Here is a 27,325-nt window from a genome sequence, read left to right as displayed (position 1 = left end):
AATTAATTAGAGGCTTTGTAATTAATTAATCGAAATTAATCGCATTTTAATCGCATACAAATATTTGACCTGAGAACAGTGAGAAGTAATTTTTTTCACATGGATTTTTAGTATACCATTGAATAATGACTGAATACATAAGCTTAAGCAACAAAATATTGTTTATTTTTGTTTAACCAAGTCCAGCAGACCAGTGCTATTTTTGCCATTAAGTGTAACGTTAGCAATAGCCGTTCCGAATTCCTTGTTGCACAGCTTGCACACAACCATGCTCTTATAGGTTGTAAATAGTTTTTTCTTTGACACTGGTAGCTCATCCGATTTTGTTGTGTTATCCTCCTCGTCCGTCTCTCCCCCAATTTCACACAATATATGTAAATAGAAAGTTTTTTTAAAGCTAGCTAGCAACTGCTCACGCTGTTTAGTCCTGGATGTGTGTTGATGCCCACGCGCCCGCGACCGACCGACAGCGCAGGCAGTTGCTAGGCGATAAGTTGAGCTTCCAATCAAATAAAAGTAAACGCCTGGCATTGGCCAATCCACTGTTTTACCCGTTTACGGACACAGGATTGGATGTACACAACCATGAAGTAAACAAAGTAACAGTAGACGGAAACGGTTTAATTTGAAACCAGGAAATTCTACTTTAGAAGTACATTTTCACAAAAAAACGCCACAATTCGTGTCCCGGGAAAGAATATACATTTTCCGGGACTGTCGCTCAAAAAAGAGAACAATCCCTGGAAAACCGGGACGGGTGGCAACTTTAGAAGTTATCGTTTAAATACTGTCTATGGAAGTTGTGAACGCTAGTTGGTGCTCCAGTATAATCGGTCCGCCTAAACTCATCCAGTGCGAAACGTTCCGCGGTGCAAAAATAAGTGCGATTAAAATGCGTAAAAAATGTTTAACGCGTTATTTTTTGTGTAATTAATTAATCTTAATTAACGCGTTAAAGTCCCGGCCCTAATATATATATATATATATATATATATATATATATAAACAAAAATTTTATTAAAACGTGACATTGTACTATCATATTGTTCCTTCTTAATATAAGGTGTGCAACTGTCTGAATCTCTGATACTGTGTGATTATTTGACCTCTAGAAAAAAGCCACCAGCAGCCTCTGATCAGAATGGCAAGTCAGGGCCAAGAGGAGAGAGGCGGCGAGGGCTAGCCAAAATCCACTCCCAGGGTTCCGAAGAGCAAGAGTCCGGAGAAAATCGGAGAGAAAGTCGAAGACTGATGAAGACTCGCTCTCAGGAGCACGACAGTCCTGAATCTAGGAGGACTGAGGGGGAGCAGAAACCACCCAGGGAACAGTGCAGGACTGACCCAAATGCTCCACATCATCCTGCCAAATTCCGGCCTGCGGAGCCTGATGGACGTATACATCCTAAGGTGAGGGAAGCGGGGGAGATGGTGCAGGACAACAGAGGTGCACGGAGATGGGCAGATGGGCGGCAGACCTCGCTGGAGGGCCAGCAACAGGCCTACGTTCCAGAGAGGACCGCGGGGGGTACAGGTTTGCAGGGTGCACCGGCTGTGCAGGGTCCTCCTGCTAAAACGAACCACACCCCACAGCCACCAGCTCCGGGGTTCAGGGTGGGTCCTGCCATGCCTGCAGGTCCCCCTGAACTTAGGGAGCCTCAGGAATGGGACCGGAAGCTGCAGCCGAGCCACCTGGACCCTGGCTCGGCTGCATTACTGCGCAAATCGAAACGTCAAAAAGAGAGCATGCTGCGCAACGATTCGCTCAGCTCTGACCAATCGGAGTCTCTACGACCGCCCCCGCCCCGGCCGTACAAGAGCAAACGGGGTGGCAACAAGAGACAGATGTCCGTCAGCAGCTCTGAGGAAGAGGGCGGTTCAACACCGGAGTACACCAGCTGTGAAGATGTGGAGATCGAGAGCGTCAGCGAGAGAGCTTGGTCAGGTGGATACCTGCTTTTCTATCATTGTATAAATTTTATGAGTTTGCATAAACACGCTTCTCCATAAATCAGAAAAGGAAACCAGCATCAATATGAATGTAATATTTGATTTAATTTATAAATTTGGTAGTTTTTGCAATGCGCACAAATGCATGCAAATAGATTAGCGATGGTTATCAAGTGGTTGTATAACTTATTTTGAAAGCTGCGAGGCTCTTCACTTCCTCTGTGTGCTAACACCAGGGTTTTCAACCAAGGGTCTGTTGACCCATTATTATCCGTAAAGATACAGCAGGAGGTCCGTTGAGAAAGTATACTTTATAGATCACACACATTTCTTTAAAAAGAATTGTATTTGACATTAAATATATACAGTACTGTTCAAAAGTTTGGGGTTGGTAAGATTTTTAAATGCTTCAGAAATCATTATAATATGCTGATTTGGTCATCTTAATATGCTCAAGAAATATTTCTTATTATAATTTTTGAAAACAGTTGTGTTGCTTAATAGTTTTCTGGAATATTTTTTGTTTCAGAATTGAATAGAACGTTCAAAAGACCAGCAGTTATTTGAAATGGATATCTTTCTAAACATTGTAATTATTATAATTAAGTCTTTAATTATAAATCAAAAGTCTTTACTGTCACTTTGTGCAATTAAATGCATCCTTGCATAAAAGTATAATAATTTTATTAAATAAAATAAAAAGGGTTCAAAACCCTTTATGAAGAAAAATACATCGAGGACCGTGACGTCGCCCGGTATGGCGCAGCCGGGGTCCCACCCTGGAGCCAGGCCCGGGGTTGGGGCTCGTATGCGAGCGCCTGGTGGCCGGGCCTCCCCCCACGGGGTCCGGCCGGGCTCAGCCCGAAGGAGCGACGTGGGGCCGCCTTCCCGTGGGCTCACCACCTGCAGGAGGGGCTGTAAGGGGCCGGTGCTTAGAGGACCGGGCGGCAGTCGAAGGCGGGGGCCTCGACAACCCGATCCCTGGACACGGAAACTAGCTCTAGGGACGTGGAACGTCACCTCGCTGGTGGGGAAGGAGCCTGAGATTGTGCGTGAGGTTGAAAGGTTCCAACTAGAGATAGTTGGAATCACCTCTACGCACGGCTTAGGCTCTGGAACCACACTCCTTGAGAGAGGATGGACTCTTCACCACACTGGAGTTGCCCATGGTGAGAGGCGGCGGGCTGGTGTGGGTTTGCTCATAGCCCCCCAACTCAGCCGCCATGTGTTGGAGTTTCCCCCGGTGAACGAGAGGGTCGTTTCCCTGCGCCTACGGGTTGGGGATAGGTCTCTCACTGTCGTGTGTGCCTACGGGCCAAACGGCAGTGCAGAGTACCCGGCCTTCTTGGAGTCTCTGGGAGGGGTGCTGGAAAGTGCTCCGACTGGGGACTCCGTCGTTCTACTGGGGGACTTCAACGCCCACGTGGGCAACGACAGTGTTACCTGGAGGGGCGTGATTGGGATGAACGGCCCCCCTGATCTGAACCCGAGCGGTGTTCAGTTATTGGACTTCTGTGCTAGTTACAGTTTGTCCATAACAAACACCATGTTCAAGCATAAGGGTGTCCATCAGTACACGTGGCACCAGGACACCCTAGGCCGTAGGTCGATGATCGACTTTGTGGGCGTTTCATCTGACCTGCGGCCGTATGTCTTGGACACTCGGGTAAAGAGAGGGGCGGAGCTGTCAACTGATCACCACCTGGTGGTGAGTTGGATCCGATGGCGGAAGAGGAAGCTGGACAGACTCGGCAGACCCAAGCGTACTGTAAGGGTCTGCTGGGAACGTTTGGCCGAGTCTCCTGTCAGAGAGATCTTCAACTCCCACCTCCGGCGGAGCTTCGACCGGATCCCGAGGGAGGCTGGAGATATTGAGTCCGAGTGGACCATGTTCTCCACCTCCATTGTCGAAGCGGTCGCTCGGAGCTGTGGAGCTGAAGAAGGAGTCCTATCTGGCCTGGTTGGCTTGTGGGACTCCTGAGGCAGCTGACGGGTACCGGCAGGCCAAGCGAACTGCAGCCCGGGTGGTTGTGGAGGCAAAAACTCGGGCCTGGGAGGAGTTCGGTGAGGCCATGGAAAAGGACTATCGGCTGGCCTCGAAGAGATTCTGGCAAACCGTCCGGCGACTCAGGAGAGGGAAGCAGTGCCCCACCAACGCTGTTTACAGTGGAGGTGGGCAGCTGTTGACCTCAACTGGGGATGTTGTCGGACGGTGGAAGGAATACTTCGAGGATCTCCTCAATCCCGCTGTCACGTCTTCCATGGAGGAAGCAGAGGCTGAGGTCTCAGAGGTGGACTCGTCCATCACCCAAGCTGAAGTCACCGGGGTAGTCAAAAAACTCCTCGGTGGCAAGGCACCGGGGGTGGATGAGATCCGCCCTGAGTACCTCAAGTCTCTGGATGTTGCGGGGCTGTCTTGGCTGACACGCCTCTGCAGCATCGCGTGGCAGTCAAGGACAGTGCCTCTGGGATGGCAGACCGGGGTGGTGGTCCCTCTTTTTAAGAAGGGGGACCGGAGGGTGTGTTCCAACTACAGGGGGATCACACTTCTCAGCCTCCCCGGGAAAGTCTATGCCAGGGCACTGGAGAGGAGAATACGGCCGATAGTAGAACCTCGGATTCAGGAGGAACAGTGCGGTTTTCGTCCGGGCTGTGGAACACTGGACCAGCTCTATACCCTCTACAGGGTGCTGGAGGGTTCATGGGAGTTTGCCCAACAAATCCACATGTGCTTTGTGGATTTGGAGAAGGCATTCGACTGTGTCCCTCGTGGCGGCCTGTGGAGGGTGCTCCGGGAGTATGGGGTCCGGGGTCCTTTGCTAAGGGCTGTCCGGTCCCTGTACGATCGAAGCAGGAGCTTGGTTCGCATTGCCGGCAGTAAGTCAGACTTCTTCCCGGTGCATGTTGGATTCCGGCAGGGCTGCCCTTTGTCGCCGGTTCTGTTCATAATTTTTATGGACAGAATTCCTAGGCGCAGCCAGGGGCCGGAGGGTGTCTGGTTTGGGAACAACACGATTTCGTCTCTGCTCTTTGCAGATGATGTTGTCGTGTTGGCCCCATCAGACCAGGAACTTCAGCATGCACTGGGACGGTTTGCAGCCGAGTGTGAAGCGGCTGGGATGAGAATCAGCACCTCCAAATCCGAGGCCATGGTCCTCAGTCGGAAAAAGGTGGCTTGACTACTTCAGTTCAAGTATCTTGGGGTCTTGTTCACGAGTGAGGGAAGGATGGAACTGGAGATTGACAGACGGATTGGTGCAGCTTCAGCAGTAATGCGGTCGATGTACTGGTCTGTCGTGGTGAAGAAAGAGCTGAGCCGCAAGGCGAAGCTCTCGATTTACCGGTCAATCTACGTTCCTACTCTCACCTATGGTCATGAGCTTTGGGTCATGACCGAAAGGACAAGATCCCGGATACAGGCGGCCGAAATGAGCTTTCTCCGCAGAGTGGCTGAGCGATCCCTTAGAGATAGGGTGAGGAGCTCGGTCACTCGGGAGGAGCTCAGAGTAGAGCCGCTGCTCCTCCACATCGAGAGGGGTCAGCTGAGGTGGCTCGGGCATCTGTTCCGGATGCCTCCTGGACGCCTTCCCGGGAAGGTGTTCCAGGCACGTCCCACCGGGAGGAGACCCCGGAGAAGACCTAGGACACGCTGGAGAGACTATGTCTCTCGGCTGGCCTGGGAACGCCTCGGTGTCCCCCCGGAAGAGCTAGAGGAAGTGGCTAGGGAAAGGGAAGTCTGGGCATCTCTGCTTAGACTGCTGCCCCCGCGACCCGGCCCCGGATAAGCGGAAGAAGATGGATGGATGGATGGAAAATATTACTGACAGACCCCAAACTTTGAAATGGTAGTGTATTGTAACATAATCATATAATAAAGTAATTAATAAAATAATATATTATATAAAAACAGTTAATTTTTATTTCTTTATTTTATTTTTTATGTATTGGGGTGCATACAAACCTCATGAATGTACTAATAAATTACATATCCAAGTTTCAAAAACCGTATTATCCAGTGTATTTACAGTGTAAATGTAAAGGTTGAAGCTTATTCGCATGGCACTGTGTTGTTAGCCTGGCAAACTGACTAAACACAGACTTAAAAGGTCAGTGTAAAATGCAAGCCAGGGGTGAAATGTAAACATTGTGGGGTGAATAGGAAAGACAGACTATGTTAGAAGGAATGAGAGACTAAAAATAGGAGAACAGGAGATTGAGAGGAGGTTGAGCAGAACATAAGCTCGCTCTTATCAGTGGAACAACATTTCATCAGGTTCAACAATCTCACAAAAACAACAGGTAAGAGAATCGACTCTTTCTCCTAAAGAATATGAATAGAACAATTCAAGTTGACACCTCATACTTTTGTTATGTTGAACTTTATTAAATTTTTATATATTGGTTGTTAAAGGCCAAAGAATGGATTTATAATTTCAATTTTAAACTTAAAATGTATTTTTTCTGTTGTACAAAACTGGGTGATTATTCAACTGTGGGCATATTTATCTACCAGAGGTCTATTTTTATTAAAACTAACATTAACAGATTTCCTTATCGTTGTCTTCGACATCCATATATTTTATCTTTTACACTTGTGCCAGGCCTTCAGTAGACTTTCAGTCTTAATATACAAAAATATGAATTGCATTTTATAAAGATCCAATCAAGATTCAAAATATATATTTTTACAATATTATTTCTGCATTTCTGCAACATAAATGTTAAGTATTAAATGACAAAGGTAAAGCTGGTGGCCAATTTAATTCCAAAATGTTTTTTCCATCACAGTCATAATCATCATCATATAATGCTATTAAACACAATACATTTTTGAGATGTGGTGGAAATGACACTGTGGAGAAAATGTTCATGATTTCCAGATTTTTTTTTTTTCTGTGATGTGTGTATGTCTACTGTTGGGCATTGTTTGAGGACAAATTAAATGAAATACACCAGAAGTGCCTATAGGTGAGGAAACGCACATCTATCATCTAGAGTAGCATAGTTGTGTTACAATGCATACAGTATGTTTCAATGTGGAAGTATTTACTTATGAAATATTTATTTGCTAAGTAGGTCATGTGAATGAGAAGTAATGAGAAGTGGAGACACTTCAGTACAAGGCTTAGATAAAAGCCCACACAGGGGACCAATCCACCATACAACAAGCAATATTAAACATTTATACCTCGAGACATCTACTTAATATTACTGCATGCAGACCTGTGGCATTTGGTTTTGATTTATACATCAATGCTTTTGTAAGTTGTTCATTGCTTTTTGCTGAAAATGTGTGTTATGTTTTAGTTACTAATACTTTTTCAGGAGAGATAGTTACATTTTGCTGCTTTCCAGAGCTTAACATTTTTATTTAGAGTAACTTTTATAGGACAACCCTGCTCAGAACTGGGTTAGACAGTGAAGAAGCAGCCTTCTTTAAAAAAAGTATCCGATTCCCTGACATATTGATCCAGGTCTAAAATTTTTTTTTTTTTCTGATCGGATTAACCATGTTCAAAGTAGTTGTAAAATAATGATATCTGTATATGTAAATCTATATAAATGTGCGTGTGTGTGTTGCTAAGGTGTGAGTAGTTGCTTGGTGATTTTTTTTTTCTGCACCAAGTCAGAAGAGCCCATCATCAGTAATATTTCTAAGAAAAGCAAAAGCATACCTCGCGATTAACCGCATGGTTTTGAGGCATCAATCATGTAAATTGAGTTTAGTTATGTGCCAAAGTTTAATACTTAATTTAGTTCAAAGTTCTGTTCAAAATCCTAACATTGTTCAATTATGATAAAGTATAAGCAATAATAAAAGTGATGCTTCCCTTAGCAAATACCACACATTATTTACTGACTATTGGTTTATATAAAAGCAATAAGCCACCCAAGAGTACATTACACTTTTATTTAACTTAAAACTACATTTTAAGATATTTTAAATATTTAAAACACTAAAACATTTTAACAGCAGACTAAAAGTAATTACAAGTTTTCACAATCTATTTTTGTTTTTTGGAAGAAAATTTCAGCACTCCAACACCCTCTGTGCGTCATGTTCAAGATGCCCCAGGTGCTAAAAAATAACCGGAAAACCGCCCAGAAACCCATATGTATATGGCATCGCACTCCATATAACATGCCAACAGTAAATAGAAGGCCAACATCACGGAAAGCGCTGAGACTGTCCCTTGGTGCCTGTGTGTTTGTTTGTGTCCATGTGGCAGAGTGTATTCAGCTTTGCGTGTCATCCTCTGTCTGGGGACTAAATGTAGCTCTTAAACACAAATTTACGAACACAGCGGCCACTTTAATCCCAGTTCTCAGTCTTTCTCTGCTGGTGGGTCAAAGCAAAACATATTTTAACGTGAGATCTTGGCTGCAAGTGCCCCTCTGGGGCTCAAATATTCAATAAGCGTAAACAGAGCGGGTTTAGAGATGGACTCTGGCTAGTGTAAGGTGGCAGCTCACATAGTCAACATGTGTATAAACTTGATGAACTTTTGTGTGTGTGTGTGTGTGTGTGTTTTAGGGGACTGGGAGTGCTGTCCACTGGACCCCACCGCATGGCATGTACGTTTATTTTCCCACCTTGTGCTATAATCAGTATATTTCAACGTGAATTGATGTTCACAGAACATTTTACCTACAGAATGTGATATTTATCAAGAAGCTTGATTTTATCCATTGCAAATTAATTGGATGGGTTTTGTTGCATTTGTTACATACGTTACAGTAGCTCAAATTAAAGCATTGCGCTAGCAATACAGGTTATGGGTTAGATTCCTAGGAAATGCATGAACTAAAATGCATAGCTTAAATGCAATGTAAGTCGCTTTGGATCAAAGCATCTGCTAAATGCATAAATGTAAATGTAACACCAGAATTGAGCAATACGGATACAATTTTGCAAGACAATTTCTAAATAGATATTTAAAATGATTTAGCCTGTAGTGTCTTAAGTGATATAAGCAAAATTATGTTCTGAATAAACATTTAGAAAAACATTTTCTTTTGCAATAATTTCCAATTAAATAAGGAAGGTGCATTAAAAAGTCAATTGGGGCAATTTTTCTATTTTATGTTCACTGGTAACACTCAAGCGTTGTCCAGTGTTGCTGAGATTCTGTTTAGTTTTTATTAATTTTTATATTTCCCATTTCATTTTAATTTTAGGAAAAGTTTTAGTAATTTTATTGTGTCAATGTCATCTTTTTAAAAACATGTCTATATAGTTATATAAACATTTGTATTCATTATTTTAGTACACCAAGTTAAACTTAAAGTTCAATGTTATTTTAGTTCATATTTAATTTAAAGTAACAAAAATGTTTCCTTTGGTTTTAGTTTTAGTTAACTATAATAACCCTGCTTGTGTCTGTGTGTGAATGCGATTGGGTGTGAAGGTGAGATTTACATGTAATGGGATGGTCCTTTCTCTGATGGGATTAATCTTTGCCTTGTTCTCTTTAGCATCCGGTTACATGGCAGCCCTCCAAGGAAGGTGATCATTTAATTGGCCGAATCACTTTGAGTAAGCGAACAGCCATGCCAAAAGAGGCTGGGGCTCTGCTTGGGCTAAAGGTGAGGCGAGAGTTAAACATACTGTATAAACACAAGTGTTCCTCTCCTCACTGTAATGAAGTCAACAACTACATGTCATGAACCATGTACAAAAAAGGAAAGAAAAAAAAAACTCAAAATACAGGATTTCTGCAATACATGCATTTATTAATTCTCTGTAGACTTTACCCATCTTTAATTGATTTGTATCGGTACAGGTGGTCGGGGGGAAGATTACAGAAACTGGGAGACTTGGGGCCTTCATCACCAAAGTCAAGAAAGGAAGTCTAGCTGATGTGGTGGGTCATCTTAGGGCCGGTGAGTCCAGCTCTTCTCTCAGTTTGAAGCTTAAAGAACTATAGTCATCAATTGAGTAAACAATGCGATTCAACTACCGGTACATCATTAAGCATATGAATCACACATAAATGCGTATATCAGTGGTTCTCAAAACTTCTAAGAGGGCCTTAAGATGACTAAAAATGATTTAAAATAAGTTAAAATGTAATTTTAAAACTGTTACTTCTGTTTGATAAATGTAATACAATCTTAAAAAATCATTGACATTTTTTATTTAAAAAAAATACATTTTGTAGATATGCCATGCTCTAAAATATTTGATCTGGTTGAAATTGTGAGTGCAAATATAAAATAAAATAAAAGGTACTTATCCAGTGAATCACAAATGACTGAAGAATCATGTAAATTCATCGGTTAAAAAGAGTGGGAAACCTGAAGAACATTCAGCTCCTACTGTAAAACTTCTAGAATCCTGAAATTTAACTTTGAATTATAATTATTTTAGTTACTTTATGTACATAAGCTATATGGCTGCCCATAGATAAAACAAGTTTTTAAAACAAAACTAAGGCTGGTGGTCCTTGGGGTCAAAAAGGTTGAGAACCACTGGTATATATCAATATTTGCAAAGAAAAGCCCCCAAATGAAGAGGATTCAAAGAAATTCAATTATTGTTGTAGATGAGTACACATAGACAAAGTTTCTTTAGAAGTCAGTATATTATTTCCATATTGTCTGCATTCTTTTCTCAAAAAAATGAGGTTGTACTACAAGCTTAAATTGCTCTTAATGTTCTCAGATGTATGCAGGGATTTAATGTGACAACACACATTTTGGCTGTTTGCAGGTGATGAAGTACTTCAGTGGAATGGTAAATCATTACCAGGATTAACCAAGAAAGAAGTTTACAATATCATCTTGAATTCTCAAACAGAACCAAAAGTTGAATTAATAGTATCAAGGCCAATTGGGTAAGTCGTCCATGTGTGTGACTCTAGGGTAACAAACGGCAAAGCACACAATTTTATTATAGTCCGGACAAAGTCAAATCACTAAATAAGAGTGTTTGAATAGTCTGTATTGTGTTTAGTTTTCACTTTGAACCATTATATTCTCCTCTGCTCTGTCCTCCTACCTCTTTAAAAAGATGTACAGTATTCATTGATTTCTCTCCAAACTCTTGCAATGAGTGTATAAATCTAAGCAGCCAGTAAAACAAAGTCTAAGAGGTGATTTTAGGAGCATATCTCTGAATTCCCTACTCATTTCCTTCTGTCAGCTTTTTACATTTTTTTTAAACTCCTTAAGAATGAACTTGTGATGTATCGTACACACTCCCTTCTGTCCTCTGTACATAACCTCAGGCTGATGATGTTTGACTAGAAACCAGATGTCACCGTGTACAGAGTATTTGGACACTTATGTCACACTTAAAAATGCCTTCTAAAAATTATGCTAGAGCTTTTCTGAAAATTAACTTGTCAATAATATGTTTTGAACAGTTAATGGTTTATAATTTGAAACTTAACAAACCTTAAATGCGTGTTTGTACTATATTGCTTTAAAATAAATGCCATGCTGTAGGGTCAGTAAGATTCAATTTTTTGAAAGAAATTAATACTTTTATTTAAAGTAGCAAGGATTCATTAAATTGATCAAAAGTGGCATTAAGTACATTTGTAATGTTACAAATGATTTCTGTAAAAAAAATTGTCCTTTTGAACTTTCAATTAATCATAAAGAAAATTATAACATAAAAATGATTTAGCAGCTCAATTGTTTTCAACATTGGTAACAAATGATTTGGTGCTTAAGAAAAGTTTCTTAAGCACCAAATCATGTGACACTGAAGACTGGAGTAATTACAATGATCACCAAAATAAATGACATTTTATTTAAGTTGAAAAAAAGTTTTTTAAATTGTATTATTTATTTCTCTTTTTACTGTATTTTAATCAAATAAATGCAGCCTTGGTGAAACCAATCTTACTGACCCAAACATTTAAACGGTAGTGTGTCTTGTTTTAATGTTGACAACTAATGTATGGATGTGTGATCTCTTTCTTTCAGTGATATACCACGAATACCAGAAACATCACATCCTCCATTAGAATCTAGTACGTACTGAATCAATGAATCAATAATTTGATAAAATGTGAACTCTTAAATATTTATATTTTATATACATATAAACATTATTGTGATGTTATCAGCACTTGTTTTTCCCTTGTCCCTCTGCAGCAGGTTCAAGTTCCTTCGAATCACAGAAGATGGAAAGACCCTCTATATCTGTCCTGTCCCCATCCAGCCCAAGTGGTCTTAGAGATGCCCCTCAGCTACTGCCTGGACAGCTGTCGGTCAGTAAATACTGAAGAAAACAAGGGCAATTCACCATGTTGTGCTTCGAGTTTTAGCTTATTAGCTGTGTATGTATTTGTCTTGCAGGTGAAAATGTGGTATGACAAGGTCGGCCATCAGCTGATAGTGAACGTATTGCAGGCTATAGACCTGGCGCCTAGATCGGATGGACGACCCAGAAACCCCTATGTCAAAATGTACTTCCTGCCCGATAGAAGGTATTCATAATCGTACATTAGCATATTAGATTTTCTAAGATTTGGTATCAAGAAATTTGTTATTGTATCAACTACAGGGACTATTCACTACCGTTCAAATGTTTGTGATCAGTAAGATTGTTTTAAATACGTATATATTTAGCAAAGTTGCATTACATTTAATTTTCAATTCATCTAGTATCATGGTTTCTGCAAAAATATTAAGCAGCAGAACTGTTTATATTAATAATATAATAAGAAATATTTCTTGAGCAGCAAATCAGCATATTTAGGCTAGACATCAATAGAATAAATCACATTTTAAAATATATTCAAATAGAATTTTAAATTGCAATAATATTTCACAATATTACTGTATTACTGTTTTTCAAAAAGGTGTATTATATCAAATAAATGCAGCCTTGGTGAGCATAAGAGAAACGTTACAAAGTTTTACAGACCCCAAACTTTTGAATGGTAGTGTAGATCAAGCACTAAATAACCAATTTCCCCAAAAATGTATGAATTTATGATTTTGATTTGTGTTAATATGTGCTGCAGTTGATATGTGATAGCAGTTGAGACTCAAGTAGTTAATTTTTAATGTTCTCATTTTATTTTTTAATCTGTATATTTGTTTTACTTTAGTGATAAGAGCAAGAGAAGAACGAAAACGGTAAAGAAAAGTCTGGAACCCAAGTGGAACCAGACGTTTGTGTACTCTCATGTCCATCGCCGGGATTTCAGGGAGCACATGCTGGAGATTACAGTATGGGACCAACCCAGAATACAAGAGGAGGAGAGTGACTTTCTGGGAGAGGTACGAAGCATATGTTGTCATTGTCCATTTATTCACAACATGAATTCACAACACAGTATGTCACCTGACTGTCTGTGAACCTAGATCCTGATCGAGCTGGAGACTGCCCTGCTGGATGACAAGCCTCACTGGTACAAGCTGCAGGCACATGACGTCTCTTCCATCCCACTGCCGCACCCGTCGCCATACCTGCCCCGCAGACACGGCCAGACAGAAACACCCACCAAAAAGCTGCAGCGTAAGTAGAAGGCCACGCTGGTGGGGGTGTGATCTGAAAGTGTTTACATAGTAAATCACATTGTGTTTAAGTGCTTTTTCTCTAACAGGGAGGAATTTGCTAAGAATAAATTCAGTTACTTGCAGTGATGCCACTGTTTATTTGCCAGCACCTTCTGTGCAGTTTTAGGACCCGCTAACTGGATATGTACCCTATTATAACACACTTCTCCATCATGTGAATAAATTTGATCAATTATAGTGAGCACAAACAGTTGTACCACAAGTTTTCCATGAATGGTAATTGTTCAACTGTGACTGGCCCTTATAATTAGCATCATTTGCATAGAAAGCATTGTGTGTTTGCCCAAAAACGAACAACATTAACTACATCAGTTTGTATACAGTATTATACAAAGGTTTGGGGTCAATGAGATTTTTGTGTTGTCAATGAAGTTTTGGTCTTATGCTCATTTATTTGACCAAAAATACAGTAAAAAGTCATTTTGTGAAAAATTGATCCTTTTTAAAATAACTATTTTCTATTTTAATATATTTTCAAATGTAATTTATTCTTGTGATGGCAAAGCTGAATTTTCAGCAGCCATTGCTGCAATCTTCAGTGTCACATGATCCTTCAACATCTATCATGATTTGATTTTGCTCAAGAAACATTTATTAATATTATCATGTTGAAAACGGTTAGAATTTTTGTGGGAACGGTAGTACATTGTTCAGGACTGAACGGTAGTGTACATTCTCCTTAATTGTGAGTGGTATACAGTATACTGAAATACTAAAATACTGCTCAATTGAGTGCCACGATCGTTTAGTGATTTCGCCCCCTCAGTGTTTCACAGAATTACAGAAAGCTGAAGAGTATGTGGGCAGTTCGATTAAAATAGATGAAGTTTGCCTTTACTTTCCAAGATGATATGTCAATCCAGAGAAATTATCATAATTTCAAAATGTACAAAACAAAATACTGTATACTATACGGAAAATCATCAAATATTAGAAACATCTACATATTTTTTAGCTCAAGGTCCTGGAATTCATCCAGTCTCATTAATATGTTTGGCTTTGTGTTGCACTTTTTTATGTCTGTTTTGTCTGTACGTTATGTTTTTTGAACCGTGCTGCATGTGAGTTAGTGTGTAGGAGTGTGTGGCCCAAGGGTACTGTATGTCCACAGGACATATTTTAGTATGCTAGGTTATTTCTGTATACCATCGCTTTCCTAACCATGGCTTATTCCAACAGCGCTTTGTGTGCATTCGTTTACGTCTTTATCTCGTGTCTGTCTGTACATCTATCCCTGTGTATATCTGTATCTGTCTGTGCAGGCTCGCAGCGTATTACAGAAACTGATTATGATGATGCTATTGGTGTAGTCGCCACAGGTGGGTGGGAGGGGCCAAGGCTTTCACTACCTTGGCACTTCTTTGTGCTTTGTGAATTAGATTACCCCAAAAGATAGAAGCATCCAATAGCAGGTCTTCCCTTCCTTTGGAAGTCACCGCTGTTGTGCTGGAGACAAGGCACCAATCACCAACATTACACATCTGGCATTCATCCCATACTAATAAAATAACTGATTTGTTACAATAAAGTGCTTAAAAAATAAAAGTGGTGCTTTTTCTATATTGGGAGAATGTGTTTATAGACATTGACTTTCCGGGGTGTTCTGTCTCCAGTACTTTTCTCTGTAGTATAGTAGTGTAGTCCTGCAGCATAACGCACACTATAACACATGCATGATCAGTCACAATGGGGAAGGTGATGAGGGAATTTGGAAACGGGAGGACTGCTTCCTCTCAGTAGTGCTCAACCTTTTATTTTGCCTCTGCATGGTAGAAGTTAGAAAATGACACAGTTTTGTGGAACACTGCCTTTGTGAGATACCTTGACTTCATTCTCCAAACCATGTGTTTGTGCAATTGTGAGAATAGTGGATGTTGTCTTAGGGCAGAGGTTATCATTTATATATTTTTCTTCTTCTTTTTTTATCATGCTCACCTTTGATTTTTTTTTTAAAAGTTGCATTTACTTTTTTTGTTATTCATTGTGACTTAATTTTTTAAAATTAAAATATAATATAATATATCATATTTATAGTAGTTATGTTAAACAGTTTTATTAGAAAAATAAAATAAAACATAAAATAAAAATATTATATATATATATATATATATATAATATTTTTGTTTTATTTTATGTTTTATTTTATTTTATTTTTCTATAAAATAGATTTTTTTATTTGATATATATATATATTATATTTTTATTTTATGTTTTATTTTTATTTTATTTTTCTAATAAGACTGTTTAACATAACTACTATAAATATGATATATTATATCATATTTATAATATGATAATATATATATATGAATATAAAGGCTATAACGAAAAAAAGCTTTCAGTGTTCGTTGCTTTGCTAAATAATAAAAAGGTACATTATTTAAAAAATGTATGAATTTTTTCACTCAGCCAAAATTGTATACGTGGTGTAAAAATATATGTATGTATGTATGGTGTATACGTAGTTTATGTAAAAATACATAAACATTTCATTGTAGAAAACTGATTTTTAAATAACCAAAAATAGAAAAATAAATAAATTTAATATAATGTAGAGCTCAAATGGTGATTCCAACTCCAAGCACACATTGATCAAGAAAAAGGAGAATGAGCAAGGTATTTTAATTGTCTGGCATGTTTTGTTAGATATGATCTAACCTGTTATGTCAATCCTTTTATTTTTTGATTGGTTCTAACATGGGGAATGTGGTTTGTTAAAGCCAATGACTGCATAAGCAGTGCATCTGTATTTTCCAGACAGGCTTTAAAAAATGTTATTTACATTTTTTGGTGTGTATGATCACAGCTACAGAAAACCGATCAAGAGAAAGAGAAAGGGACAGAGACAGAGATCGAGCAACGACTTTAGAGGTTCCTGATCAGCAGAGGCCAACTCAGTATCGCTCACGGTCCGTGTCTCCACACAGAGACGAAGAAAGCAGGGGGCGGTCCCGCCCTCCCAACGTCCCCGCACAGAGGTATGTCCCTACCTATTTAGGATTTATCATGTAGCAAATAATTGCAACCTGCATTAAAAGGGGCACATCTTTCTCTCTAAGGAGTCTGGATGAGGTTCAGCACACCCGGCGATCCCGTTCCCCAACACGCTACCATGACCGTGGCCGCGTGCAAGAGAGAGGGTATGTAGACGACAGGTAAATAGAAACGTGTGCATCCAAGCAAGTGTGTATAAGTGTGCCATAGTGTGTGTTAAAAAAACCACTTCCACGTGCCTTCATTTTCTTCCATTAAAACATCAATTTTGGGAAGAGAAATTGTGCTTATTATACAAAGGTCTCCATTTTCAGAAGGTGGGTTATAGCCAAAACACATGTGATTCACGGAAGGTTTGTTTTTGAAAAGATTGAGCACCATTGAAGGGTTTTTATGGACAGAGATGATCATACAGAAAGACTTTGTATTGTACTGGCTTTAAGGATTATTACTGGTCCTCTTCTAAATCACTTACTGGTGCCCATTTTTCCCTTTTATGTTTGCTTTTTTTATTGGTCTGTTTTGTTTATTTTCCTGTGTCATCCATCTCCATGGTAATTGCAGTGAGGTCATCTTGATACACAGATCAATGCGAGGTAGAAGCGCAGAGTGTCTGCACACCCAAAGGTAAAGAAAAGTCCGGAATCGAACCACCAATCTGTGAATTATAGTATTGTTGTATTCAGATTACTATGTGAATCAATATAACTATGTTGGTGTCATAAGCATTGGTAATATCATTTTCATTTTGAAAAGACTCCTCGTATCTGTTTCGTACGCCTAGCCTGAAGTTTATTCCATTTAATTAAAACAGAACTGAGTGTTGATGCCAGTTTCTCTCCCTCGAACGCTTCTTGTCAAGCTCCTCGCCTCTCAACTCTAATATTTCAGAGCAGCTAGTTGACAAGAAACATTACAAGCGGAACTTTCCACTTGCTTTTGGCTTACAGCCTAAAAGACGAATACCTCGTCACGACAACGTTTACTTTCTCAAAATAACTCTCATTCTGTTCAAGTGTTATTTTGACATGTTTATTTTTATTCCGCTTGCTGTCACTGACCTTGATTATGAGCGCGGGGGAAAAGGATGATCTAGAATGAGGGAGTTGCCCCTGGAGTGATCTTTGCATGTTTGCTCGAGTGACTTTTGACATTCTTTTGCTATTTGAGTGGACTAACCACAGCTCTGATGTTGATGCATCTTTTGTTTCCCTTTTGCATGCTTGCATGTTAATGTAATGTTGCCAGGAGTTCATCTAAGTACAGTAGTCTGCCTCCTAAGATGCCTTTATTAGTCAATGGAATTCATAAGGATATTTACAGGTAAGGCAGCCAAAACTGAACTCTTGAGCCATCCTTTCTGACTAATTAGTATTTTATAGCATCTGTGAACCTCAAACTCCAGATCACTTATTACTTATTATGGATTAGCTAATGCAATATGCAGTATGCTGGTGCATATATTTTTGATTATTGTCAAAGTTTGACACATTTATCATTTAACAAAACCATTAAACTGGATGTTCATGACAACGTACACTTCCTGTAATATTAGTAATTGGTAATATTGTTGGCTCTTGTGAGAAAGTGCACTTATTTATATTGAATGTGCATTTGTACTGTACTTCAAATCTTATCAAATCCTACTTATAATCTTACATTTATTTAAAAAAATGTTCTTGCAGATCACATAATAATGAAATAAAAAGCCACTGTACTTAAATGGAGTACACATTCACAACATACTTAAGTACACCTTTACATTTGTTACAAAAAATAGTATAATAATAATGTCAGATTAAAAGTTTATTCAAATCATTGTTTTAATAATCTTTTGTATATGTATGTGTGTAGTAGATATTACAAATAGAAATATAAGCAAAATTTATATAAATCACAAATTACATTTAATACATGACATACAAGTTTCAGTAGGAATTAATTTAAAGTTATTTTAGTTTACCATAAATGCTTGTCAATACATTCGGCGGCACACTTTAACCATTCAAAAACAATAGAAGTAACTATGAAATTACATATAAAGATGTACTTCAGTCCTATTTAAATGGGTCAAAAAAGTACTCTAAAGTTCAGCTAATTGCATTTAATGTAAATTTAAACTATAATACACCATAGACATAAAGGGCCCTATCTTGCACCCAGCGCAATTGACTTTGTACACCGACGCATGTATCATTCCTATTTTGCACCCGCGCACAGCGGACTTTTCCCTCCACAGACGCACGTCGGTAAATTAGGGAATGAACTTGCGCTCGTGGGGGCGGTTCAGCGCAAAGAGGAGGCGTGTTCCGGCGCGAAACTTCCATGGTGCTATTTTCCAGTTTTAGAAAGCAATTCCGCCACTGACCAGGAAAAAAACTGTCTAAAGACAGTGGCGCGTTGCGCATTAGTCATATGGTATTTTAAGGACGCGTGCTTGGCCATAATGTAGCGTGTTAACGCGCATAGGCTACACTCTGATTCTTTAATATAAACAGACGCAGCAGTTTTCATTTTTGCAAATCATACATTATTACAAGGAAAAAAATATTAACACACGAGGGAAATCATTGTTGTGTCCGTGAAGATGTGGAAAAGATCTATCTAGATAAAAAAAAAAAAACTAGATTAGGCTACACATTTACCCAAATTATACGCCTGTTTAACCGAAGCTAATTTGGGTGGGTTTCTCCCATCATCCCCAATGTCACTTCTCTGTGTTTTACGGCCCTGACGAGAACGTCGCTCTCCTCGGCTGTGAAACGCTCCTGGCGTGCGCCTGGCAAATCCACCGTTATAATAGCGATCCGCCATGGAACAAGCGCGCATGCTCTTAAAGGGAATGTGAGAGGACGCTCTGATTGGTTTATTTCACGTTACGCCCAAACCACACCTATGAATAATGAAGCTACTTCAGACCAACCCCTTTTAGATTTGCGCCAGGCGCAAGAGGCATTTATCCCGCCGGAAAAATAGCAACAGCGCCGGGATCCGCCCACAAAGTTACTTGCGCTTTGCGCTTTGACACTTGCGTTTCAGATCGTTAAAATAGGGCCCAAAATGTCTATTTTCAACATCTTCAGCATATGCAAACACATAGAGCGGTATTGTAGTATTTTAATTGGAGATTGAAATACAGACAGTCTTAAGGGAATCTGCCACTGTTAGGTGTTGAGATGGTAGGTAAATGTGAGTGCTTTCTGTCTGGTGTTTTGGTTTCTGTGGATATTGTGCATTTTAAGAGACAGTAAATCACCGTTAGTTGTAAACATCTTATGCTGTGTCCTAACCCGGCGCAATGGGACATGTTTCAACGTAATAAGCAATTTGTCTGTCCAAACCAAGTAGGTCCATAATTCCTGGAGAAAGATATCCGTTAGCATCCGCATTCCCAATGTTGGGACACCGTGTTAAACTTTGAACGTGTTTCTCTGTTGCTGTAATCCACAGATAAGTTGGTCATGTGATTTTATAATGTTATTTTTGGTTGTTATGTTTTGTTCTTTACTGTTTTTTTTTCTCTGTAACTTGTAATTGCTTTTGTTTGCACTTGTTTGACTTTCGTTTGTGTTCAGCTCAACACTTCCTGCATGCCTTAAGTCAAAGTCACGGCTGTCTGTAGTCACTGCCACACAACGCCAAGTTCTTAGGTTCACAGACAAGATCGCCATTAGGTAAGGGGTCGAAAATGTCAACCCTCAACCCCATTAGATAAAAAAACAACAACATCAAACATCCAACAGCTCCCGAGAGCCAGCAGCTCCTCATTCAAAACATTAGAAAATTCAACCATTATCTCACACACCACATTATAGCAGCTCTCTTGACTTCCTCCCCTTACAGGTTTGCTTTTCATTTTATTTTGGACCTAATGTTTTTGTTCTTTGTCATCTTCCTATCCTCTTTTTTCCTTCTCCTTTCTCCATTGGATGGCATGTTGTGACCCTAGTGATCTACAGCCATCTCTTGACAGGCTTAGAAGTGCTAGTACCAACTGTCTGAGACCAGGTTCTAATTCCAATTCACCTGAACGAGACAGGTACACTCTTTATTTTGAATCGGATGATTCTAATTTTGTTGAATTTGTCATTAATATCATTCACAGACATTAAAGGACACTCTTATAATGTTCCTTTGTGATGCCCTTTAAACACAACAGTCACTGGGTCTCATTCACTAATGTGCACACACACACATTGTTTTGCATAACTTGAGCGCAAACAGAAATCATAATTTGGATTTGGAAGATTAACATTTAGGATAAATTTAAAACCACACCTACAAATCCTAGCATTAGAAACGTAATGAATTTCCAGCAGCCATTACTCCAGTCTTCAGTGTCACATGATCCTTCAGAAATCATTCTAATATGCTGATTTGCTGCTCTAGAATAATTTATTATCAATGTTGAAGGGAGACTGTGCAGAAAGCTTATGCTAATAAGTAATAACTAACTGCTAGCATACACTCACTCATTTCGATTCATCTATATTAATTAGCTTTATAATGATTTCTTTTTGAGAGCTTTTTCTGTGCACATACTGTAAAATAAGAACACTTATGTGCGATTGTTAGTGAATAAGACCCAGCATGTCTATGTTAATGTCAAAGTAACATACCACTGTTGGGTCACCCAATATGCACTGCTCTGTTAGTGTCCAGTGACCCTTATGGCCTGACGGCTCTGTTTTGCGTCTTGGATAGGGAGTTTTTATCTAACCACAGTAGCTGAAGAAGTGTCAAATATGAGTCCCCTGAATCTGTACATCTTGTGTGTTTGAGATGACCATTGTCACAGTCTCTATATTGACCTCCCGTGTTTCTTCCATCTCCACTTTGAACTCTTTGGGTGTTTGTGGATCACACACGCACGCACTCACGCAGGAGCACCCAGTCTCTGCCCCGTACCAGACCCATGAGCCCCAGGATCCTAATTCAGCATGCCTCCCCAGAAGACGACAGGTATCCCTCCTGTCCTCCAGTCCTATTGCTAAACCTCTCTGCTCTTCTAACCTGTCCGTCCCCTCCCTGCCATGGGACTAGATAGTGGATGTACTGTATAGTAGCTAACCCCCCAACCTCCTGTAGCTTCTGACCTATAGCTTGTGTTGTTACCCAGCAGCCCCATGATTTTAGTGCTCTATAATGTGATCGTCAGTGTGTTTTGTAGTTTTTCAGCTGCTCAGTAGCTTTAAAAATGTGGCTTTTGTGGTGTGATGTGCAGTGTGTCGCATTGACTCTGTATTTCATGAGGTTGTATTTAGTCCTTTTTATCTAAACTCTTTCCACAGACTATACAGTAGTTTATTCCCTTGTTATCTTCTACAGTTTTTGATACATTTTCATACATTACAGTGACCCTGAAAAGTATGTTGACATATAAAATGCACAAATAACATTGCAACAAAATTTAAACCAAGTGAGATTTATTTTGAACAAAAAAATACCACAAGCACACTTTTCAGGCAAAAGGTCTCACACAAAAAAGTTAGTTTTCAGATTATAAAAGAGTCATTTGTTTGCAGATTCAAATCGGTTTTGTATTTTACTGTGATATTTAGACATTTTAAGTGTCCAAATTCATTTTGGGGGCACTGCTTGTATCTTTACTTTTCTCTAGATTCATCTGAAATTGTAATGATTTCAGAGGATTTTGTCTTACATTTTTCGGGTATATAAAGTCACATGTCATCAGTCTGTGCTCCATATCATACACAGTGTGTCTTGTGTATATGTCTAACTGTACTCGTTATTGTATAATTTCCTTTAGTGAGTAGCCACTAAACCAAAGTGACATGATTTAGCCTTAATGAAATTATTATTTTGTATTAACATCAGTCCATACTGTGTCATTGTGTGTCTGTGTGTCTGTATCCATGCCACTCACATGTGTTTGACCTGATCTTATGAATCAGCTGGGTTTTGGAGGCTATGTTCCCCGCTCAGGAGACAGTACACCACCTCAGTGCAAAGCCAGACGCACAGAGGTACACACCCACAGGACGAGCTCTAGAGCACATACCAATAACATGTCCATCCATTTTCTTAGACAGCAGTTTCATTTACTGTCCGTCCAGTCCTGAGTGAATCCACTCCTCATTCTTTTGTTTTCTGTCTCGCCTCGATCATTTCCATGTTGCAGGCAGTCGAGAACTCTGGACAAGCCTAGCTGTCAGAAACTTGGCAAGAAAATATCTGACAGCGAGCGGTAAGACTTATCAAACCATGTCACATCATGTCACATTTGCATCGCCTGTTGATTGTTGAAGTCCTGTATGTACAGAACCTGTTTAGTACACACTTATTATTTATTTCACACTGGATAAAGCTTCTAGATTGGATTTGAACAGTGTTTTTTGTTAAAGTCCCCCTGTGGTGAAAATCAAGCTTTTAATGTTGTTTATATGTCTATGTGGTGTTTTTAATATGCTTTAAGACAAACCATGTGCAAATTCATAAGTCAACACCATTACTGAGTATTTTCTCCTTAAAACGGCAGTGTACCAAAGACAGTCTCAAAATCGCGGTTTGAAATAGTTGAGGTTTCTGAAGTCACAAACTACCTTGTAACCAATCACGTCAACGTGTGATCGTCAACGAGTGGATCTCTGAGCTGGTGTGAGTGAGGGGAGGCGGGGCTAATTTGCATATTCATAGAGCCGCGTATACTAAATGAGGCAAGAGTGTACTTGCATTTAAGCTATTTTAAGGCATGAAGAAATTTTTTCCCCCCCAAAAAATGGAAAAACGTTTAAATATGTAATTTTGGTGATCAAAGATGAGTGTTAAGGGATACAATTATTGACTGCAGGGGGGCTTTAAATTATGTTTTTTTTTTTTTTTTTTTTTTTTTGTATGCTTTTGTTAATTTGTTTCTGACCATTTCTATAATTTATATCAGAGCCCAAAATTAAAATATTGCCAAAGCTCCAAATGTGAGTAAAAATGTACTTTGGCGAGTAAATAAAATGGTTAATAAGATTTACTCACCAGTTCTCTTACAATATGTGAATAAAATAAAATGTTTTAGTTGAAATGGCAAAAGCAATGATATTAAAATAATATAAATGGCATACAAGTGATGTAAGTTAATAAAATCATAGATAATCTATCTTTCCGTTAAAAAAACGGTTTCATTGAATTCATCAATTCATTTTAAATGACTAAAATATACAAAAAGCATAAATATATTTTTAATAAAAAATAATTCATGATCAGTATATTTTCTCAAATCACCCACCTATGTTAAATCTAGACCCTGTTATTAGTATATTATTCTTTATATTAAATTGTGTATATTTTTCAGTTGTTGAGCTTTTACAGGGAAGTGCTGCTCTGACTTCATCTACGAACATATTTATTTTTTCACACATTCACACTTTCTCTCTGTTTTTGCAAATAATTTGTTGGCTTTTTCTATTTTATTTTATTTTTTCTTTATTATTCTGTCTTGTATGTTGCTATTCTCACTGGCTTGCAGCATTAGGCCAACCTCCATTCTAAAGGGCTCACGCAGGAAGAGGGTATCGCTGCCTCCATTGGGTAAGGTGACCCGTGCGGGGGTCAACCACAGCCTCACCCCAAATGGAAAGGTGCTGACCCTGATCTGGGCTGAGAAGCCTTGCTGTGCTTAACCCATCCCACAATTAACACTTTAAGCCTTGTCTTTGCCTAAATGTGTGGTTGCTGCTTTTTATACTGAACATCCACCTGTCCTCTTTACCTACCCACAGCTTTCTCTTTGTTGCCTTGTGCATAGCAACAATGTTATCTTTCACATTTTACCGCTATTTTTTCCCATCAGTTTTACACCCTCCACTCTGGTTTTGCTTTCCTTATGGCTCTTAGCAATAATACATATCAGATGTGATCAATAATGTTATCTTATCATGCAGATATTGGTCCAGTATGGATCAGTCTGTTCGTGAAAATGTGTACTTCTAGATACTGGTTGGCGGTATGGCCTATGTACTTGATAAAATAAGCACAACTTCTTCTCTCTCTCTCTCTCTCTCTCTCTCTCTCTCTCTCTCTCTCTCTCTCTCTCTCTCTCTCTCTCTCTCTCTCTCTCTCTCTCTCTCTCTATCTATCTATCTATCTCTATCTCTATCTCTATATATATCAGGGAGCAGCCGAACTCCCGGGCCACATTCTCCTCATCAACAGCGGACTCTTCTTCGGCACGAAAGGTCAGACAGCTTCCCCAAGTTCCCGCTAAAAGCAGCAGTGTAGAGCAAGGTACAGTCATTGTCCACTGACTTGCACTGGTTACTTTTCCAAATGTTTGTTGAATAAATGTATAAATATCATGTTAATAATATTTTTTTATCATGTATGTATTAGCTCTTGCTTCAGAGGAGCGAACACGGCAAATGAAAGTACGCACTTTCCGAACAGCAGCTCCCTCCAGTACCAGCCAGGATCTAGAGAGGGCGCTCAAGAATAAAAGAGAGGTGAGCGCCGTTCTCTTGGATTGGACTTTATTTTCATATACACTACTGTGAAAAAGTTTGGGGATGAATTTCTAATTGAAATTGGATTTATTCCTGTGATTGCAAAGCTGAATTTTCAGCAGCCATCACTTCATTCTTCAGTGTCACATGATCTTTCAGAAGTCATTCTAATATGCTGATTTAGTACTTAGATTTATTATCAATGTTCAAAACCGTTTTTCCTGCTTTATGTTTTTGTTTAAACCATCAAACAGACTTGGATGAATATAAAGTTCAAAAGAACAATATTTATTTGAATCGTAAATCTTTTGTAACATTATAAATGTCTTTACTGTCACTTTTGATCAATTTTATGCATTCTTGCCGAATAAAAGTATTAGAAAATATCTTATACTTACCCCAAACTTTTGAACGGTAGTGTGCAATCCCATTCCAACTCTTTCAAACTGTGAAAAATCTAGAATGTTCAGAATGTATATGCGCTTTTCATTCTTTTGTGCATTTCATTCCACTAGCTTTATAAGGAGCAGCGACGAAGCTGTGACAATGTGTCCCATAAGTCCTCAGACAGTGATGTCAGTGACGTGTCAGCCATCTCTCGCGCCAGCAGTGCCTCGCGGATCAGTAGCACCAGCTACATGTCCATTCAATCAGAACGACCCAGGGGTCGCATTAGGTGAGATGCATAGCTAGAATCATAAGGGACTGTTGCATTAGGTCTGACCATTTTTGTAACATTTTGACACCTCTTTAGTGATGTATTTTGTGATTGGAATGTAATTTATTCACACATTTCTTGAATATCTCTTGAGGAGATATTATTATAAAAGCAGCTGTGAATCTTTACAGCGCCTCCATTTCTACATTAAGGGGCCATATTCTACACATTTATAACATTTTTGTCCTCTTGAAGAAGTTATGAATTACTGAATAAATGTTTGTGTAGCAGTCAATAGTTAATTTACACGTTACAATGGTAACCTGTTTTTGTTGTTTAGTTTCCATACATTTATGTTGTACACATTTAAACACTTCCGTTTAAAAGTTTGGGTTCAAGAATACATTAAATTGATCAGATGTGAGAGTGAAGACATTTATAATGTTCCAAAATATTTCTATTTCAAATAAATCCTGTTCACTTGAACTTTCTATTCTTCAAAGACTCATGAAAAAATATGTTTCCAAAGATATTAAGCAGCATAACTGTTTTCAACTTTAATAATATTAAGAAATGTTTCTCGAGCACCAAATCAGCATATTAGAATAATTTCTGAAGGATCATGTGACACTGAAGACTGGAAGAACGGCTGCTGAAAATTTCATCACAGGAATACATTACAATTTTAAAATATTAAAATAGAAAACAGTTATTTTAAACTGTAATGATACAATTTTACAATAGTAATGTTTAACTGTATTTAATAAAGTAAATGCATCCTTGATCATAAGAGACTTGCAAACACATTTTAAAAAATCGACCTCAAACTTTTGAATTGTGATGTTCATTGTAAATGAAACTCTTTTATATCAAAATGGCACACACAAAAAAAATCCTGTTGTCAATTATGTATCCCTTTAAGATGTTCACAGCAGTCTTTTCCATGATCACGTCACTCTCAGATTTTTATGCTTTTCGGTAAACTCAAAGAATAATCAAACACAGAGGGTCACATTGACATAGTGATTTCCCATTTGTAATTTGAGTTACTGAGATTCTTTGCTATGTTTTCTCCCTCCACCAGCCGTCATATTCATCCATCCAGCCGCAGCATGTTGAAGAGTACGAGTGTTAGTGGGGAAATCTACACTATGGAGCGTACGGATGGCAGCCAGTCAGACACCGCTCTGGGAACACTGGGAGGAGGAGGGAAAAAGCGCAGATCCAGCCTTAGCGCCCGTGTAGTCGCCATCGTGGGCATTCCCTCGCGCCGCAGCAGAAGCACCTCTCAGCTCAGTCAGACAGGTGAGACACTACCAGCCAATCATATCCTTTCTGTGCAACAACCACATAAATCAGGTATTGCTTCAAATAAACTCACAGACAAGTTTAAATCTGAAACATGTTACTCGCTGCTTCATGTACCATATATAGTAGGGCCTTTTAGACAAGGCCTTTTGTCCCAATAAAACTCGTATCAGTCTGATAACGTCACTTTTAAACACTCTTTTATACTCTTTTAACACCAGACACAGATACATTTCTAAATGCTCTGTTAGCGTAGCCTGAGGTGCCCTCTACTGGTGTAAAAGCTAAAATCAACAGTTATTATGGCCAAAAATGCTTTATATCTCGAGGAACAATGAGAATATATTCAGTAGAATGACATTAGTGTCATCAGGACCAAAAAGCTTTTGGGAATTGTTAAAAAAAAAATCAAGACTGGCATATT

At 39.1% G+C, this 27,325-nt stretch overlaps 1 protein-coding gene across 11 annotated transcripts in view; it reads left to right on the top strand.

Annotated features, from left to right (window-relative positions):
* rims1a (regulating synaptic membrane exocytosis 1a) overlaps positions 1 to 27,325 on the top strand; it is a 73,804-nt gene that overhangs the window by 38,895 nt on the left and 7,584 nt on the right. For 2 of the 11 annotated variants that reach the window (XM_079635025.1, XM_079635035.1), the window contains 23 exons: positions 1,113 to 1,942; positions 8,483 to 8,523; positions 9,424 to 9,534; positions 9,732 to 9,831; positions 10,661 to 10,784; positions 11,884 to 11,930; positions 12,055 to 12,170; positions 12,259 to 12,389; positions 13,017 to 13,188; positions 13,273 to 13,426; positions 16,295 to 16,466; positions 16,548 to 16,643; positions 17,047 to 17,109; positions 17,731 to 17,805; positions 20,058 to 20,156; positions 20,432 to 20,521; positions 21,367 to 21,444; positions 22,398 to 22,469; positions 22,625 to 22,690; positions 24,608 to 24,720; positions 24,826 to 24,935; positions 25,451 to 25,611; positions 26,678 to 26,898. In XM_079635025.1, the coding sequence (XP_079491151.1) occupies positions 1,113 to 1,942; positions 8,483 to 8,523; positions 9,424 to 9,534; positions 9,732 to 9,831; positions 10,661 to 10,784; positions 11,884 to 11,930; positions 12,055 to 12,170; positions 12,259 to 12,389; positions 13,017 to 13,188; positions 13,273 to 13,426; positions 16,295 to 16,466; positions 16,548 to 16,643; positions 17,047 to 17,109; positions 17,731 to 17,805; positions 20,058 to 20,156; positions 20,432 to 20,521; positions 21,367 to 21,444; positions 22,398 to 22,469; positions 22,625 to 22,690; positions 24,608 to 24,720; positions 24,826 to 24,935; positions 25,451 to 25,611; positions 26,678 to 26,898 (3,242 nt within the window). Of the gene's footprint in view, positions 1 to 1,112; positions 1,943 to 8,482; positions 8,524 to 9,423; positions 9,535 to 9,731; positions 9,832 to 10,660; positions 10,785 to 11,883; positions 11,931 to 12,054; positions 12,171 to 12,258; positions 12,390 to 13,016; positions 13,189 to 13,272; positions 13,427 to 16,294; positions 16,467 to 16,547; positions 16,644 to 17,046; positions 17,110 to 17,730; positions 17,806 to 20,057; positions 20,157 to 20,431; positions 20,522 to 21,366; positions 21,445 to 22,397; positions 22,470 to 22,624; positions 22,691 to 24,027; positions 24,075 to 24,607; positions 24,721 to 24,825; positions 24,936 to 25,450; positions 25,612 to 26,677; positions 26,899 to 27,325 lie in introns of those variants that run through there. The other 9 variants (XM_079635028.1, XM_079635031.1, XM_079635030.1 and 6 more) reach the window with 9 other exon arrangements.

The sequence above is a fragment of the Phoxinus phoxinus genome (assembly GCF_949152265.1).
Source record: "Phoxinus phoxinus genome assembly, chromosome: 14".
NCBI lineage: Eukaryota > Metazoa > Chordata > Actinopteri > Cypriniformes > Leuciscidae > Phoxinus > Phoxinus phoxinus.
This window is presented reverse-complemented; position numbering and strand designations above follow the sequence as displayed.